The following is a 13,707-nucleotide window of genomic DNA, read 5'->3' as shown; positions in this document are numbered from 1 at the left end:
ATAATGTTATAGATGTATATTATAATATATATTATAGAGGTTTATTTTAATATATAATATTATATATACATTTTACACACATACATATAGGATTATTTTTATATAATATTCCAATTATTTAATAAGATATTCAGATATTTTATCTTGTTTTCATTTTGGAATTATTATAGTGATTGTCATCACTGTAAAACAATTATTTTTTTATTTAAAATCATAATAAATTAACTATTATAATAAATAATAGTATTAGTAAATTGTAAATAATATTACATAGCCTATTTAGTGGATTTTCAACAATAATAAATTAAGCGCAGTGCAAAAACTGATGCATTAATATGCAAATTTAATATACTTTATAATGCAACTTTTATTTATATATATATACATACTATATATATATATATATATATATATATAATTTATGGAAATGTAACCTGGACATGTTTTTGATTGGAGATTGTTCATATATATATATTTATCCACAAAGTCACTCTTCTCTCTAGAGTGAGGGCAGCGATTCATTTCTAGCCACGTGTGGAGATGACATTCGAGGGTGGAAGTGATGTGGGCACCCAAGTGTTATTCTCTCTTTTTTTATGAATGGGATAAAGAAAGGCAGTGAGAAATCCAGCATTCCCCGCAACCCTCCATCCTACTGAATCATCAGTGTCCGTCAGACAGTGCTTCTAAATCACCAAGCCAATTTTCACCTGTGACTCATCGCAGGCCTGACACAAGGACGAGGGGCTGAGCATTATTGCCTTGCATGAAAACGTGCAGCAGAGAGACCATTGAAAACCATAAAGTTAATGGAAAATTAATTATAAATAAAAATAATAATCAAAATAAAGTTAGCACAAACATTTTTTTTTTGCATTAAATACAGGATAATAATTTTTTGGGGGCATAATATACTTTATAATGCAACTTTTATATTTTATATATATATTAATATATATTTATTATTTATGGAAATGTAACCTGGACATGTTTTTGATTGGAGATTGATCTCCAATTAAATATTATATTATATATATACTCATATTTATCCACAAAGTCACTCTTCTCTCTAGATAACTTTATTATGCACTGCAATTATGTTGTCTGCTGCTTTAAATGTTTAAGCTTTTTAAAGCTAAGTGGATTCTGATTGGCTGTCAATGTTTTTATAACTTACCAGCTGAAAAAAAAGTTTTAAAAGTGATTCCAATAATATCGTTCCTCTGTGTCAATATTGTTATAGTTGCGGTGTGGATGTCGCTATTCTCAAAGAATTAGAATAAATACTCAAACTTTAAGTTATCGTTATAGTTATCGTCATTGGTGTGAACAGACCTTGAACGATAATTGTAACAATAACTGTAACAATAACTATATAAGCATCTACACCAAAAGATGATAACATTCTGTTCATTATAAGCACGCACTACAGTTTTGTCATCTGGTGCTTTAAATTTTCAAGCTCTTTAAATTCAGGTTGATTCTGATTGGCTGTCAATGGTTTTATTGTTCATCCACTGGGAAAAAAGTTCTATAAAAGCACATTTACTGTACATTAGCAATATTTTAACTAAATTTTGTTAAGTTCCATTGTCTATTATGAATAGTTTAGCAATGTATGAATAAGTCACTTTCAAAATAAGCAGGTTTCTGTTGGTCGGCAAAGCTAATTCAAGTGACCAACTTGAACATGAGCGAAATCTACTCCAGATTGTGTGAATTCCTATTGAAATGACTAAATTTTGTCTGCATAATTTCACAGAGCCATGGTAAGTGTGACCAAACCTTAAGTGATTACAACAATTTCATTCCTCTGTGTTGTTATCCTTGTGGACTCCACTGTTTTCATAGTATTAGAACGATCAATAAAACTTTATAGTTATAGCTGTCGTTATCGTCCTTGATGTGAATGGACCTTTATCGAGGAACAGTCACAGCAAGCTGGCCTATAAATTGGCCTGAACATGCCATTACTGGCCACAAAAGGGCACGTTCCCAGAAGATAGTCTGCAATTAAAACCAGACCGGTTTGTACCCAGTCGCTAATCCATTTGGGTGGCGTCTTTGGCTCAGTTCAAAACCCACAATGTTTTGTTAATGTTCTCCTGGTTGTCAAATACCGGCAGGAACAGAGTGGGAGAGAGATAGAAGAAACAATCGGCTCACATCAATTATGATTTTCAATTGTGAAAAGCTGAAAGGAGAGACAGAAAATGGGTGGGTTTTTTTCTCACATGTGCTCACGTTTTCAGGGGAGGAGGATTGGCTCCAGGCGCTGAATCTTTGTCTGGACTCCAACCAGAGATCCCACCCCCCAAAGAGAAACAGAGTGCCTGTGAGTCCTTATTTGCTCTTTACCGTCACAGCCACCAACTTGCTCACCACACTACGCCATGAGCGTGAAAATACCAGTGGACGCAGACCACCAGGCATGTCATTTTCCTCACATTCATGCTGTTTGAAAAGACCAAAGTGCACCGAATAATGTGATGGAATACTGCCACACAACCTCACCTGCTGTGGGGCTTTTAGAGAAACAACATTTTAGAGTGCAACATTCTTAACACAGCAAGTGAAGTACTTTGGAATGTTTTTCCGCCCTGCCCCCCTCACCATGGAAACTCCACCGGCTATGCAAGAACAGCGTGAGTGTAAAGGCATCACGTGTGCAACCCAACACGAAATAGAATGCGGTGTCCTATCACGTTCAGTCTCATTCATTCATTCGACTTGGTCCACGTACGACCAGCTGTGCACATTGCAGTCGGTCAGGGGCAGGTATAAGCCTCCTGGGTTATACCTGGGGTAATGGGGCTCCTGGGTATCCAGTGATACAGAGAGCGGCAGCAGCAATGTACACACTGAATTGCTCCTTAGACACATGTGTCACTGGCTTGTAGTACATGCAAATGTTTCCACTGGTCTGTTTACAGTTGCGAAACAATCAATAGACCTAAATATGGGCTAGAAGTCGTAAATGCCCAGTCCATAGGTCACTATCATGAAAAACATCAAAATCCAATAAATAAATAACTATATTTGTAAATGGAAATGAAGGCTATTTAAGGAATAATGTATGTATATATATATATATATATATTTGACAGTTACGGTACACCTTCATCCCCAAATTGTCATGAAAATACTTGACTTTTTTTGTAATTCTCATTTCCATAATTCAAATGATGTATAATTTTTTTTTTTAAATAACAATTAAATATAACATATATAACATCTAAAAAACATTATGTGTGCGTGTGTATAGGCTAGTCTCACCACTTTCTGTTTTTATAACTAGTTAGTGTGAGAATTATCAGCGGCATCAACTATTTTAATTTTTAATGTCTCCTAAATTATTAAATTTAAATGCATGGGCAATTTCGTCACGCAGTCTGTCAAGGTTCATTTCAAGCCTTTGTCTCACATTTGAATTAGCTGCCAGTTTTAGCGCAGTTAGCAAAACATGGATATTCTAAAAGATATGCAACAACACCAACATTTTTATGATGTTACTTGAGATATGTAAATGTATAATAAAGTAAACTTTTTCCAACATAGGCTCATGAAACAGAGCTGTTGTTGTGGTTACCCATTCTGGCTAATATAATTTCTGCTAGCGTCTATTTGTAGACGCTACAGGTGAAAAATATGTCCTCAAACCTGTACGAAACCTTTGAGAACCCTGTTGAAGCAAGTGTACGTGTAAAAATATATGAACTCTTACGGTGCTTCCTTTGAGGCGTGGGGGTGACCCCTTTAATTAGGGGGGTCAGACCCTCCCAAATGATTCACACCAGGGCTGCAGCATATACGCTAATCAAACGTCTTACATTTTAAAAGCGACCTAACCCTAATATACGAGAGGGAGGTGCATCTGTGGCCTCATCCCATCCAAGCTAATGAGGTATAAAAAAAGTAAGTAACTGTCTGTGAATAACAAAATAAGCACTCGGATTTTGACATTCTGTCCGCCTGTTGGAATGAAACCGATCCGCGTGTCCACGTGTTTTGTCAATTTGCATATCATTTTAATATGTAAGCTCGTCTCCCCTATCAGCCGAAGCTTGCTTCCAACGCAAACTCTATTTGTCAGATACGGGTCTGGACGCACAAATCGGAAAGCCCTGCGTTTTTGCACCCGCCCTCTCAGACACGTTGCGTTGGGAGAAGTAACACGGGGCCACACACACACAACTGCAGGTCTACATCACTGACACCACGCACAGCTCTCAGCAGAGGCTCGACAGGCGCTCCGGTTGTGTTTGGATATAACTTACTGCTGAAACAAAGGACAGTGCGACTATTCGTCCCATCCGGCTTGAGGTAGGATTCGCGTTTTAAATACCGGCGATCGCTTCTGAATTAGTGTTTTTGTGGAGTAAAAATGACACGCATATAGGAAAACCGCTGCGTTTATATAAAGTTCAATGTATTTGTGTGTAAGAGATGTTAAGACGCCGCTGCGTGAAAAGAGGCATCCGCCTATCGCAAAACGGAGAAAATTGTTATTTTATTCTAATCTAAATATAATTTTTAATACTCATTAACGTATTTATAGCATTAAATGTAGCCAATATGATAGCATGATTCGGTCTAGTGTTTTTAGAAATAGTTTTTGGCTCGTATCCGCTCCGTATTAGTTTGAATACAAATTCTGTAATATGTTTTAAAAAAGACAAAATTGCGGTGGTCTTGGAAGGGTGTATTAAGGTGTTAGTCATCATCAGGGCCCCACCCTCAGTTATCAGACAGGTGCATTAATTCATAAGGCTTTTGTTTTCTTTCACAGCGTTTTAATATTAATATATACGTGTTGCCCATAGCAACCGAAATTACTGGCAGGCGTACAAGAAACACGTCTCGTTTACATGACTTCCTACATTTCTAGTCGCGCTAAATGTCGCTATTAAATAATAGCCACATGCCCGCTTTGTCTACGTTTGGTAGCTAAACGTAAACATAAGCTTTCAATGATTTTCTTTGTTTTGTCAATTTACCGGTAAGCACAAACTAATAAAGGGCCTTTTCATCCGCGTCCCCGGCTGTCGACAAAACTTGTAAAAGTATCCCATGTAGGCAGTTTTTCGATATGAAAGGGGAGTTTGTTCGCTAACGGCTGTCGTTTTGTTCGATTAAACTTTTTGGTGAAACTAGTATTGACAAGAAAAAGCTGGTCAGCAATTATGTCCATTTGGAAAGGTTGATCTTTGTGACCGTTATAAAGCCAATTAGCCGCGTGCTTGAGGTAGAGCTATTACATAGGCTAATGTAAAGCAGTCCATTTGTGTGCAATGATTCCCGAAGTGATGTGAAAGTGTATATACACTGCTGATGTATATAGTGCTACATATACAGTTTATGTAGTGCATTGTACATTTATCTATAACTATATATTTCGGTTTAATGCAATGTCTGTATACAAAACATCTCTTTGTGCTGTACAACGACAATGAAGGAATGTATATAGTTTTAAGTACTTGTATTATAAGTTGAGTTATGATCCGTTATATAAAACTTATGCAGTGTTACTATTTTTAGTATTTAAAAAAAATTAATAATTTAGATGATACAAGATGAAGCTCGCTTTAGGTCACCTGACAATACAGTTTATTTATATATATATATATATGTATGTATGTATGTGTGTGTGTATGTATGACTAAATTAATAATAAACTAAATATATACAAGTATGTAATTTTATGAATGTGCATCATGTACACATTCTGTTGATTCATAAGAAGCCTTCCACTTTAAAGAGATGAGTGGTCAGAACCCTTAGAGAAAGCACAAAGCATTTGCTTCTGTACAACATGTGCCTTTTGCAAAGATTCATGGCTTGCCTCATTAAACATGATGACTAAACACTCCTTTTATGTATATTCCTCGAGGCCTGTCTATTATGAATTACAAAGAACCGATGGAATTGATAATACAAAAAAAAAGTTTTTTTTACTGGTAATGCACAAGGCCGCAGATCTGGTCCCAGCTGTGTGTTCGTGGACTATTTTGAAATCACCCTCTTTTAAAAGCAAGCCCACAAAATAATTTACTTTTACATTTAGGTAATGCATGAGTCTTAGCAATTTATTAATAAAAGACCACAGAAGGAATGGCACAATTAAAACAGCTTATTTCTAGGTCCTTTGTTCCATGTCAAATGGTGGTCACCATGGTTGCGGTGTTCTGGTGTCATTGAATAAACAAATAGGGCTTTTTATTTATGTATTTTTTTTTTGTCACAGCCTTCTAGTCCTGTAAGGCTACATTTTCAAGTGTTTTGTAATTGGGTGCAATCAGATCAAACAAATGCATGTGCTGTACAGGACACACATTTGTTCCAAATAGACTGCAGAAAAAAAAATATCGCTTTGAATAAATGTTGCGACTATTATTTATAAGGTTAACTAAGGTTAAGGTCAAAAGCATGTATACGTGTTAACATATATTCTTTTTAGGTTTGGTTTTGGTTCTGTTAATGCACAGATGTAGTTGTGTTGTTGTTGAAAACAAGAATTAATCATAAATGTCAGTTTCATGAGTTCTCTGCACTGTTTGTGAAACAGCAGTACATCTTTTTATGGCCGCTGTTTATCTTTAGTGTTTGTGTGAGTCTCAGGTGGTCTGTCTAGAAAACACGCTGGTCTGAGCCTACATGAATTCAGTATCCCAAAGGGTTTGATTGGAGATCTGCTTAAGTTGTCATTTTGGACCATTGGTATCTGCAAGTCTATGAACTTCGCAAATGGGTCTGAAACAGATGGTTGAGTTTGATTCTTTTTGGTTTTGGTTCTGTTAATGCACAGATGTAGTTGTGTTGTTGTTGAAAACAAGAATTAATCATAAATGTCAGTTTCATGAGTTCTCTGCACTGTTTGTGAAACAGCAGTACATCTTTTTATGGCCGCTGTTTATCTTTAGTGTTTGTGTGAGTCTCAGGTGGTCTGTCTAGAAAACACGCTGGTCTGAGCCTACATGAATTCAGTATCCCAAAGGGTTTGATTGGAGATCTGCTTAAGTTGTCATTTTGGACCATTGGTATCTGCAAGTCTATGAACTTCGCAAATGGGTCTGAAACAGATGGTTGAGTTTGTGCTTTTATGTTCATGCCAAACCAGTACAGCGAAAGAGAGAACATTCTTTATCCATTAGACAATTTCACATCAGCTCAGGTTGTATTGTGTAATTGTGTTTGTTATTAACGTTTATGGAAATTGGATATTAAAGTACTCCCTGTTTCCCCCACAGGTCAGTGATGGTCTGTGCTGGTTAGACCCTGCGTCCTAAGATGTCAGCTTCAGATTCGGAATATTCCATCGACTGGCTGGCCAGTGACGATGAGGACAATGATAGTGAGTTAGAACCAGACTGTACCAAAGTGCAGGGACAAACCACCTTGCCAAAATCCCCTTCCTCGAGGGTCATCCAGGGGGCCCAGACTTGCCAGTCGTTCTCAAAGAGGAATGGAGATAAAGGGGAGGTAATGGACAAAGAGAACATGAGCTCTCGGGGAAGTTCTCCTTCCAGCTGCGATAGTACCGACTACAGCGAGGACGGTGGCCATTCTCACCTGGGACAAGAGGCTCGGAACAATTACAGCCGGTGCCCTGAAAGCCCTGTAGGCAAAAAGAGGCAGACGCTAAAGAGAACACGGAGCTCCATGGTGCCAGAGCAAAGGGAGAGGCAGCTCACACCTGAACAAATGGAGAAAGACGGGCTGTTCGCATGCAAGGTGAGATGTGCCACTTTTTTTTAATCGTCGACATGCCAGGGAAGGGGCATGGTGTTCTGAAAAGCACCCTTATCTACTACTTGATCTATCTCCACCCGAGCAGAATAAATAAATAAAAAAAATACTCAAAGCAGAACCCCTTCCAGGAAGACCCCTCCTCTGTGTGTTTTTACTAGGTGAAATGTGAATGAGTCACACAAGGCCACTGAATGAAGAAACTCAGATGTTTTCCTCTACCTTGTAGAATTGCAATAACTCATTCCATTACATTTGCTCAGATGTGTGAGAGAGTAGATGAGTCACTTTATTTTGTATCAGTGTAATTGTTCTTCTGGAAATGATGAGCCGTACAAAGGAATGTCCTAATGTGATATTTTTTTTGTTTATGGTAACCAACAAAGTGTACTGTCAACATCCTGAAATGAAAACATCAGAACTCTAGAAACTATTTGAGAAATGCAAAATGTGAAAAGCTAATCATTAAATAACTGACAAAAGAAGGAAATACTGAATGATGCTCTTTGTTTCCAGTGCTTGGAGCTGCAGTGTTACATTCACCCACTGTCCTCAATCCTTAATGGCCTCCGCTCAGGCAGATACAGAGAACGTGAGTAATCCTTCATTCGTTTGTATTAGTCGTCTGCATATGCCTTGATCCAAAACCTTGCCTAGTTAGATCAGTGTACAAGGAGAACAACCAAACTAGAGGCAGCAGGCCATAGTATGAGAAGTGTGTCATGAGATTTGAGACTGAGATGTGTCATGAATAAACATGAAATGAGGCTCTCGTATCATTTCCTGGTGGCACATTTGACCTCGCTTAGTCATAATAAAATGTGTATGGTTGAAAGATACACGTCTTAAGCCGTGCAAACCGCACAGCTCCAAAAATACCCAAGGACCCCGATTGAAATACCAAAGGCACTATAGAGATAAGCTCAAGGGTTTGGGTTGGCTGTCTCCTTTGTGTCCCTGACTAGTGGGATAAAATATTCTAACATTTTATGTGGCTATTATTACAAATAATTACTGTAAAATCTGCACCGTCACACTGTGTCCTAACCAGATGTCAAAGTGTGATTTAAAAGTTGTCGGTTTTTGCTTTAACTAGTCAAGTGACACTGTTTTGTAGGTTGCTTCATTTCCTATTTTTGTAGCACTGCCCACACTGCATTAAAATCACACTCCTCATGCATATTAAACATCAAACCTAGACAGAGAGATACTAATTGTAGAAGTTAAGAAACATCTCAAGGTTCCCTCAAGTCAAGTCAAATGTAAAACCGTGAAAGTGATGCCATCTGGAAAAGCGTGGTATTACTGTTATTAGTTTTACGCATGCTAACAGCGAACCGCCCACGCAATATTCTGGTTGACTGACTGTTACAATGCACAGCGTTTTTACTTTCAGTGGGACAGAAAAATAACTTGTGACTGAAATCTTGATGCATAGCAGCTGGTTGGGACCCAAATTACTGTAAAACACTAACAGATGGTATTAGCAATATTGGGTACTTAATGTTATTGGCTAGAACCCCACATGTGCTAGAAAACAGGTTGCATACCAGGCAGACCTGCTTATAGGGGCTCTGTCTGGGGCCGCTGTCAATGCAGGGGCTCTGGGCGACACTGGACTTCCTGGCCACAGAGACTGAAAGTCTGTCCTCCCACGTGCTTCACAAGAACCCATCTGCCTTGCAGACGTAGCGCTGTCAGAGGCAATAAGCTGGCATTGCTTGTAAAAGGAAGAGTTTAAGCTGTATCTTCTTCTTTTCAGGCCTCAGCACTTTTCAAGAGAGTGTGGCCATGGACCGCATCCAGAGGATAATGGGGGTCCTGCAGAATCCCTGCATGGGGTGAGTTTCCTGCTGTTTCTCCTCACCTCACTCTTGGGCGGCTTGAGGGTGGGCTTTAGTCCACACAGCACTCTATCACGGATCGATCGAATAGATGTTGTGTCCATTTACTCAATCTACCTCAATCCACTTTCAACTTCTTGCGAGGGAATCTTGTTTCAGTGCTTTGTGTTTACGCACATTAGTGGCAAGGTTGAATTCTCCCACATCACTTGCGAATGACTTCTATGCCCTCTGGTCTGGCTCTGAGGCTATAAGTGAATGAGTCAAGGAAATGTGAAAACACATGGCCTCGCAGCATGATGCTTGGTCCAGAGCAGCAAGGGGGGCCGCAGGGCCAGTGTGGACCTGCCACCACTAATCTAAACAAGAATAGAACTCAAAAGCAAGTCGTTAAAAATGTCCCAGCTCCCTTAAGGGAGTTGCCTGTCATCCGATTGATTAGTGTTTCTCTAGCTAGACAGTGCAAAGTCTATGATGTCATCTTTGGGAGGAGTCAGTGCTTCTCTTGCATCAAATGACCTCATAATGGATCAGGCTGGGCTTAGGTGCGTCGTTTATGTTTCATCTTAACTGCATCTGGCATGCAGCCAAGGTCTTCTGTCATTGTATTGCGTTGTGCTACTTCACGAAGTTCAATATTCACATGTGAGTGCAGAGTCTAAAACATCTAGTCCGTTGGTGTACTTTGGGCCACATCCAGCAGTGTTGCAACCTGCGTGGCATGAAAACACGCCTGGCAGAAAATACGCCTGAAACGTGCCCCTAAAAACAAAAATGATGGGGGTTTTGGGTGGGGTCTTAATTCAGGTCATCTGATTGAGGCTCTGAGCCAAGTCTTATTCAAGCAGACACAGGCACCAAAGCGGGGGCGTGGATGCCTCCCCACCACCTGATCCCAGTCAACATTTACCCATTCTATCATGCCAGCTGGCAAATCCCCAAATGCAAAGGCACACCAGAAGAGGGAATATAAAAACTAACTTTTATGGCAGCAGCAGTTTAAATTTAAAATACTGAGAATGGGGCCACTGCAGATTCTTTGGTCATGTGACTTGCACTAATCCCCATTAACCATCTGTCGGGGGCTGGTGTGAGTCAATGGGCACCATGTGCATGTGTCTGCATCACTGCTCCTTAGCGCAACCATTTATTTTCCCTGTGACGTGGACGCCACACGCCAGTGCCCCGCTGCAGGCTTATGTCTATATTTAGAGGCTAGAGAAACGGTTGCACGCCATGCCACGTGTGTGTACAAACATGTGTGAATCAACACAGGAGCTGATCTCATTTCGAGAAACACGTTTATGTGTGTGTATGCTTGATGCAGCGTACTTGCGGTTAAGTGTTCTTTCAACTCTCCTGACACCAAACGAGGTGTTACAGAACAGTAGATTTTCACTTTCACCAAACGAGGTGTTACAGAACAGTAGATTTTCACTTTCGGTTACATGAAGTCTCAAAGCTGTTTTTTTTAGTACATCAGTGGGTTACCAGACTCTTAAATATTGTCCTTCCTGTGTCATACAGAGAGAGGTATGTCAACATCATTCTGAAAATGGAGGAAATGTTGAAGAACTGGTTCCCTCACATAAAACATCAACGAAGCGACCAAGCCAACACTGCAGCGCTGATGGAGGAGACGACCCTGTCTAAGAAACCCAAGGTAAGGCACTTGAAGAACTGTCACGAACATGTGTAACTTAAAACCGACAGGCTGATAGAAAAGGAGAGACTGAAATACCCATTATACTTTGATCACTGGACCAGAGAGGAACAGGCCAGACAAGAAGGGATTAAAATCTATATGTACAGTTGTACACATCTCATGTTCGCTAAGAACAATGACAGGAAAGAACAGGTAGTTTTAGAAAGCTTTCACAGGACAGATAAAAGTCAGCAAAGTTAAAGGACATGTTTAAGGCTAAGAACTTGGAACATGCAATTTAAATGAGATTTAAAAGATTTTTCAGCCTCTTTTAAACTGTTTGTCTTAAAATTATTGATTGGAAAGAGATCCTCAGAAATCTGAAAGTTTAAATCTTAAGTAATTCTCCCTCTTTCAATACTTCACAGTTGTCTCCATCTACATCTCCCCTGCTCACTGGCATTGCAAACCCTGCCACCACAAGTGCCCTTTGTATGGGTAACAAAGCAATGAGAGTCAGCGACCTCACTCCCCCAGGGCCCTACTCTGCAACCAACCTAAAATGGCTCCACACATCACCCATCTGCTCCCTGACAGGCGAACAAGCTCAGGGGACAGTTCGGAACTTTCTAACAGCCCACAGGGACAGGGACGCAACACAGGACAACTCCGTGTCCTCCAGCACGGACCGTCTGTGTAAGACAGAGTCTGCTCCCAGTCAACCACGTCCAGCCAAGATTAACGCACCATGCCTTGAGAGACTTCTTAAATCCACAGAGAGTATCATCACCCAGAAAGGCCCAGTGGGCTTGGGTGGCATGGCAGCCGGTGGATGGTCGTAGTCCTTCGAAAAGGCTCTGTGAGATCAGAGCCTAGCTAGAGCGTGACTGCCCCCAGCTGGTCTGGAGTCGCCTGACTCCAGCGCAATCCCTGCCTCCATTCTAGCCTTGCAGAGAGGCACAGAACCGCAACAGAGGGAGTTCAACGCAGCCCAGCAAAACAGAGACGCATTCAGTTACGAACTGAAAAGTGTTGGAGTGTGATCTTTGTGCGTGTCTGATTTGTACGTCAGCATCTATTCCCTTTCTGTTGAACTGCAGAGTGAGTTGTAGCAGTGTGCATGAGTGGGGTGGGAAGGGGGGTTTAGAAAGGTTTTGGGATCTTGGCTCATTTTCATACTTTAATTTTTGAGATGGTTTCCTCTTGAAACAAAGAAAGAGGAAAAATCTCCTGTGGTGGCAGCATATTGGTATCTGTGAAAAAGCTAATCTCTAGACAAAATAATGCAGCCTTTATTTCCAGAAAGGGAAGGGAAAAGAGAGGCATTTATTCTGGGAACACTTCAGATATTCCAGTGTGTTAGTGATCTCTATTGTAGGCGTGGTTGAATGTGAATTTAATGCTTTAGTTTGCTCTTTAAATCCACTCTATAGAGTTGATTTGATGTGACTGTTACTTCATAGGTTTAAACTTCTAGCAAAATTTTTTGGTGCAACGGTTCTACCTCTATCTGACACCACGTCTCCGGAAGTGTATGGATACTACAAGTACGTACACACAAGCAGAGCGAGGAAACTTCATAAAGTGCATCAATACAGTGAGCAAAACACGCCGAACTAACACGGGTGTCTCTCTTCACAAAAGAAAGCTCTGGAGGCTTGACTGGTGCCATTGTAAAGAATGTGAACTGCAAATTTTCACTTTTTTTTTTTTTTTTAAGCCTCCCAGTTCAAGGGCACATAGTGCCTGTCAATTCGATGTCAAACTGTGCCTCTTCACTGGTTTTGAAGGGAACGCGTGAACTATACAGAATACGTGACGCCTCTGAAGGATGTACAAAAAGAAAATCAGGAACCTTCAAAACTCATGCCATTCATTTTCTGCTATCAAGTAAATTATTTGAAACTCCTGCCAACTACTTCCTGTGGTCATGTGACACAATGACATTTCGGTTTGCCACAGAGCTGGACAAAATCTAAGAGGGAAAAGGTATTAACTGTGTACATATTTGGAAAAGTTGTTCATTTACCCTTGCAAAGTGGCCTTTATAGTGTAATATTTTATACTTTCAGAAATAAATGTGGTTATATTTGTTTGCTGTATTCCATTTGTCTCAAAGCATTTTGTGTTTCAACTGATCACATACAAATAGTGAACTGTTAAGGAGTTTTTAATGGACAGTCTAGACAGCAGCGTAGCCAAAATAATGCAGAATGTAGAATATTTATAATATATTTGGGTTTTAGAGATTAATATATATTAAAGTTTTTTTTTTTCAATATAAAAAGTGTATATAATTATTAAATCAATGGCATAACTGAATGCTAAGCAAGTCTGACAACTATTTCACAAGCATTTCCTTCAGTTCAGTCAAAACAATAACCTTACACCACATCTAATTTGGCAGCCCTTGTGTGCATTGTTTTCAGTAAGGCTTTGATATTGCACCAGGAGACAGCTGATCACAGACCT

General features: G+C 39.7%; 1 protein-coding gene across 2 annotated transcripts; it reads left to right on the top strand.

Moving 5' to 3' along the window:
* The first annotated feature begins 3,884 nt into the window (after positions 1-3,884).
* LOC107573389 (circadian-associated transcriptional repressor-like) lies at positions 3,885-13,337 on the top strand. 2 transcript variants are annotated; one of them, XM_016259834.1, is made up of 6 exons: positions 3,885-3,915; positions 7,248-7,731; positions 8,263-8,338; positions 9,509-9,587; positions 11,118-11,253; positions 11,664-13,337. In XM_016259834.1, exons 2-6 carry the CDS (start codon positions 7,288-7,290, stop codon positions 12,075-12,077), a joined length of 1,149 nt encoding a protein of 382 aa, XP_016115320.1. In that variant the 5' UTR covers positions 3,885-3,915; positions 7,248-7,287; the 3' UTR covers positions 12,078-13,337. The 2 variants fall into 2 exon arrangements, with proteins under 2 accessions (XP_016115320.1, XP_016115313.1); XM_016259827.1 differs by lacking the exon at positions 3,885-3,915 and adding an exon at positions 3,942-4,323.
* Positions 13,338-13,707: the final 370 nt, after the last annotated feature.

Source organism: Sinocyclocheilus grahami, unplaced genomic scaffold (genome assembly GCF_001515645.1).
Source record: "Sinocyclocheilus grahami isolate Dianchi unplaced genomic scaffold, SAMN03320097.WGS_v1.1 scaffold31.1, whole genome shotgun sequence".
Classification (NCBI taxonomy): domain Eukaryota; kingdom Metazoa; phylum Chordata; class Actinopteri; order Cypriniformes; family Cyprinidae; genus Sinocyclocheilus; species Sinocyclocheilus grahami.
The sequence above is the reverse complement of the archived record's forward strand: the minus strand, read 5'-3'. Positions and strand labels throughout refer to the sequence as shown.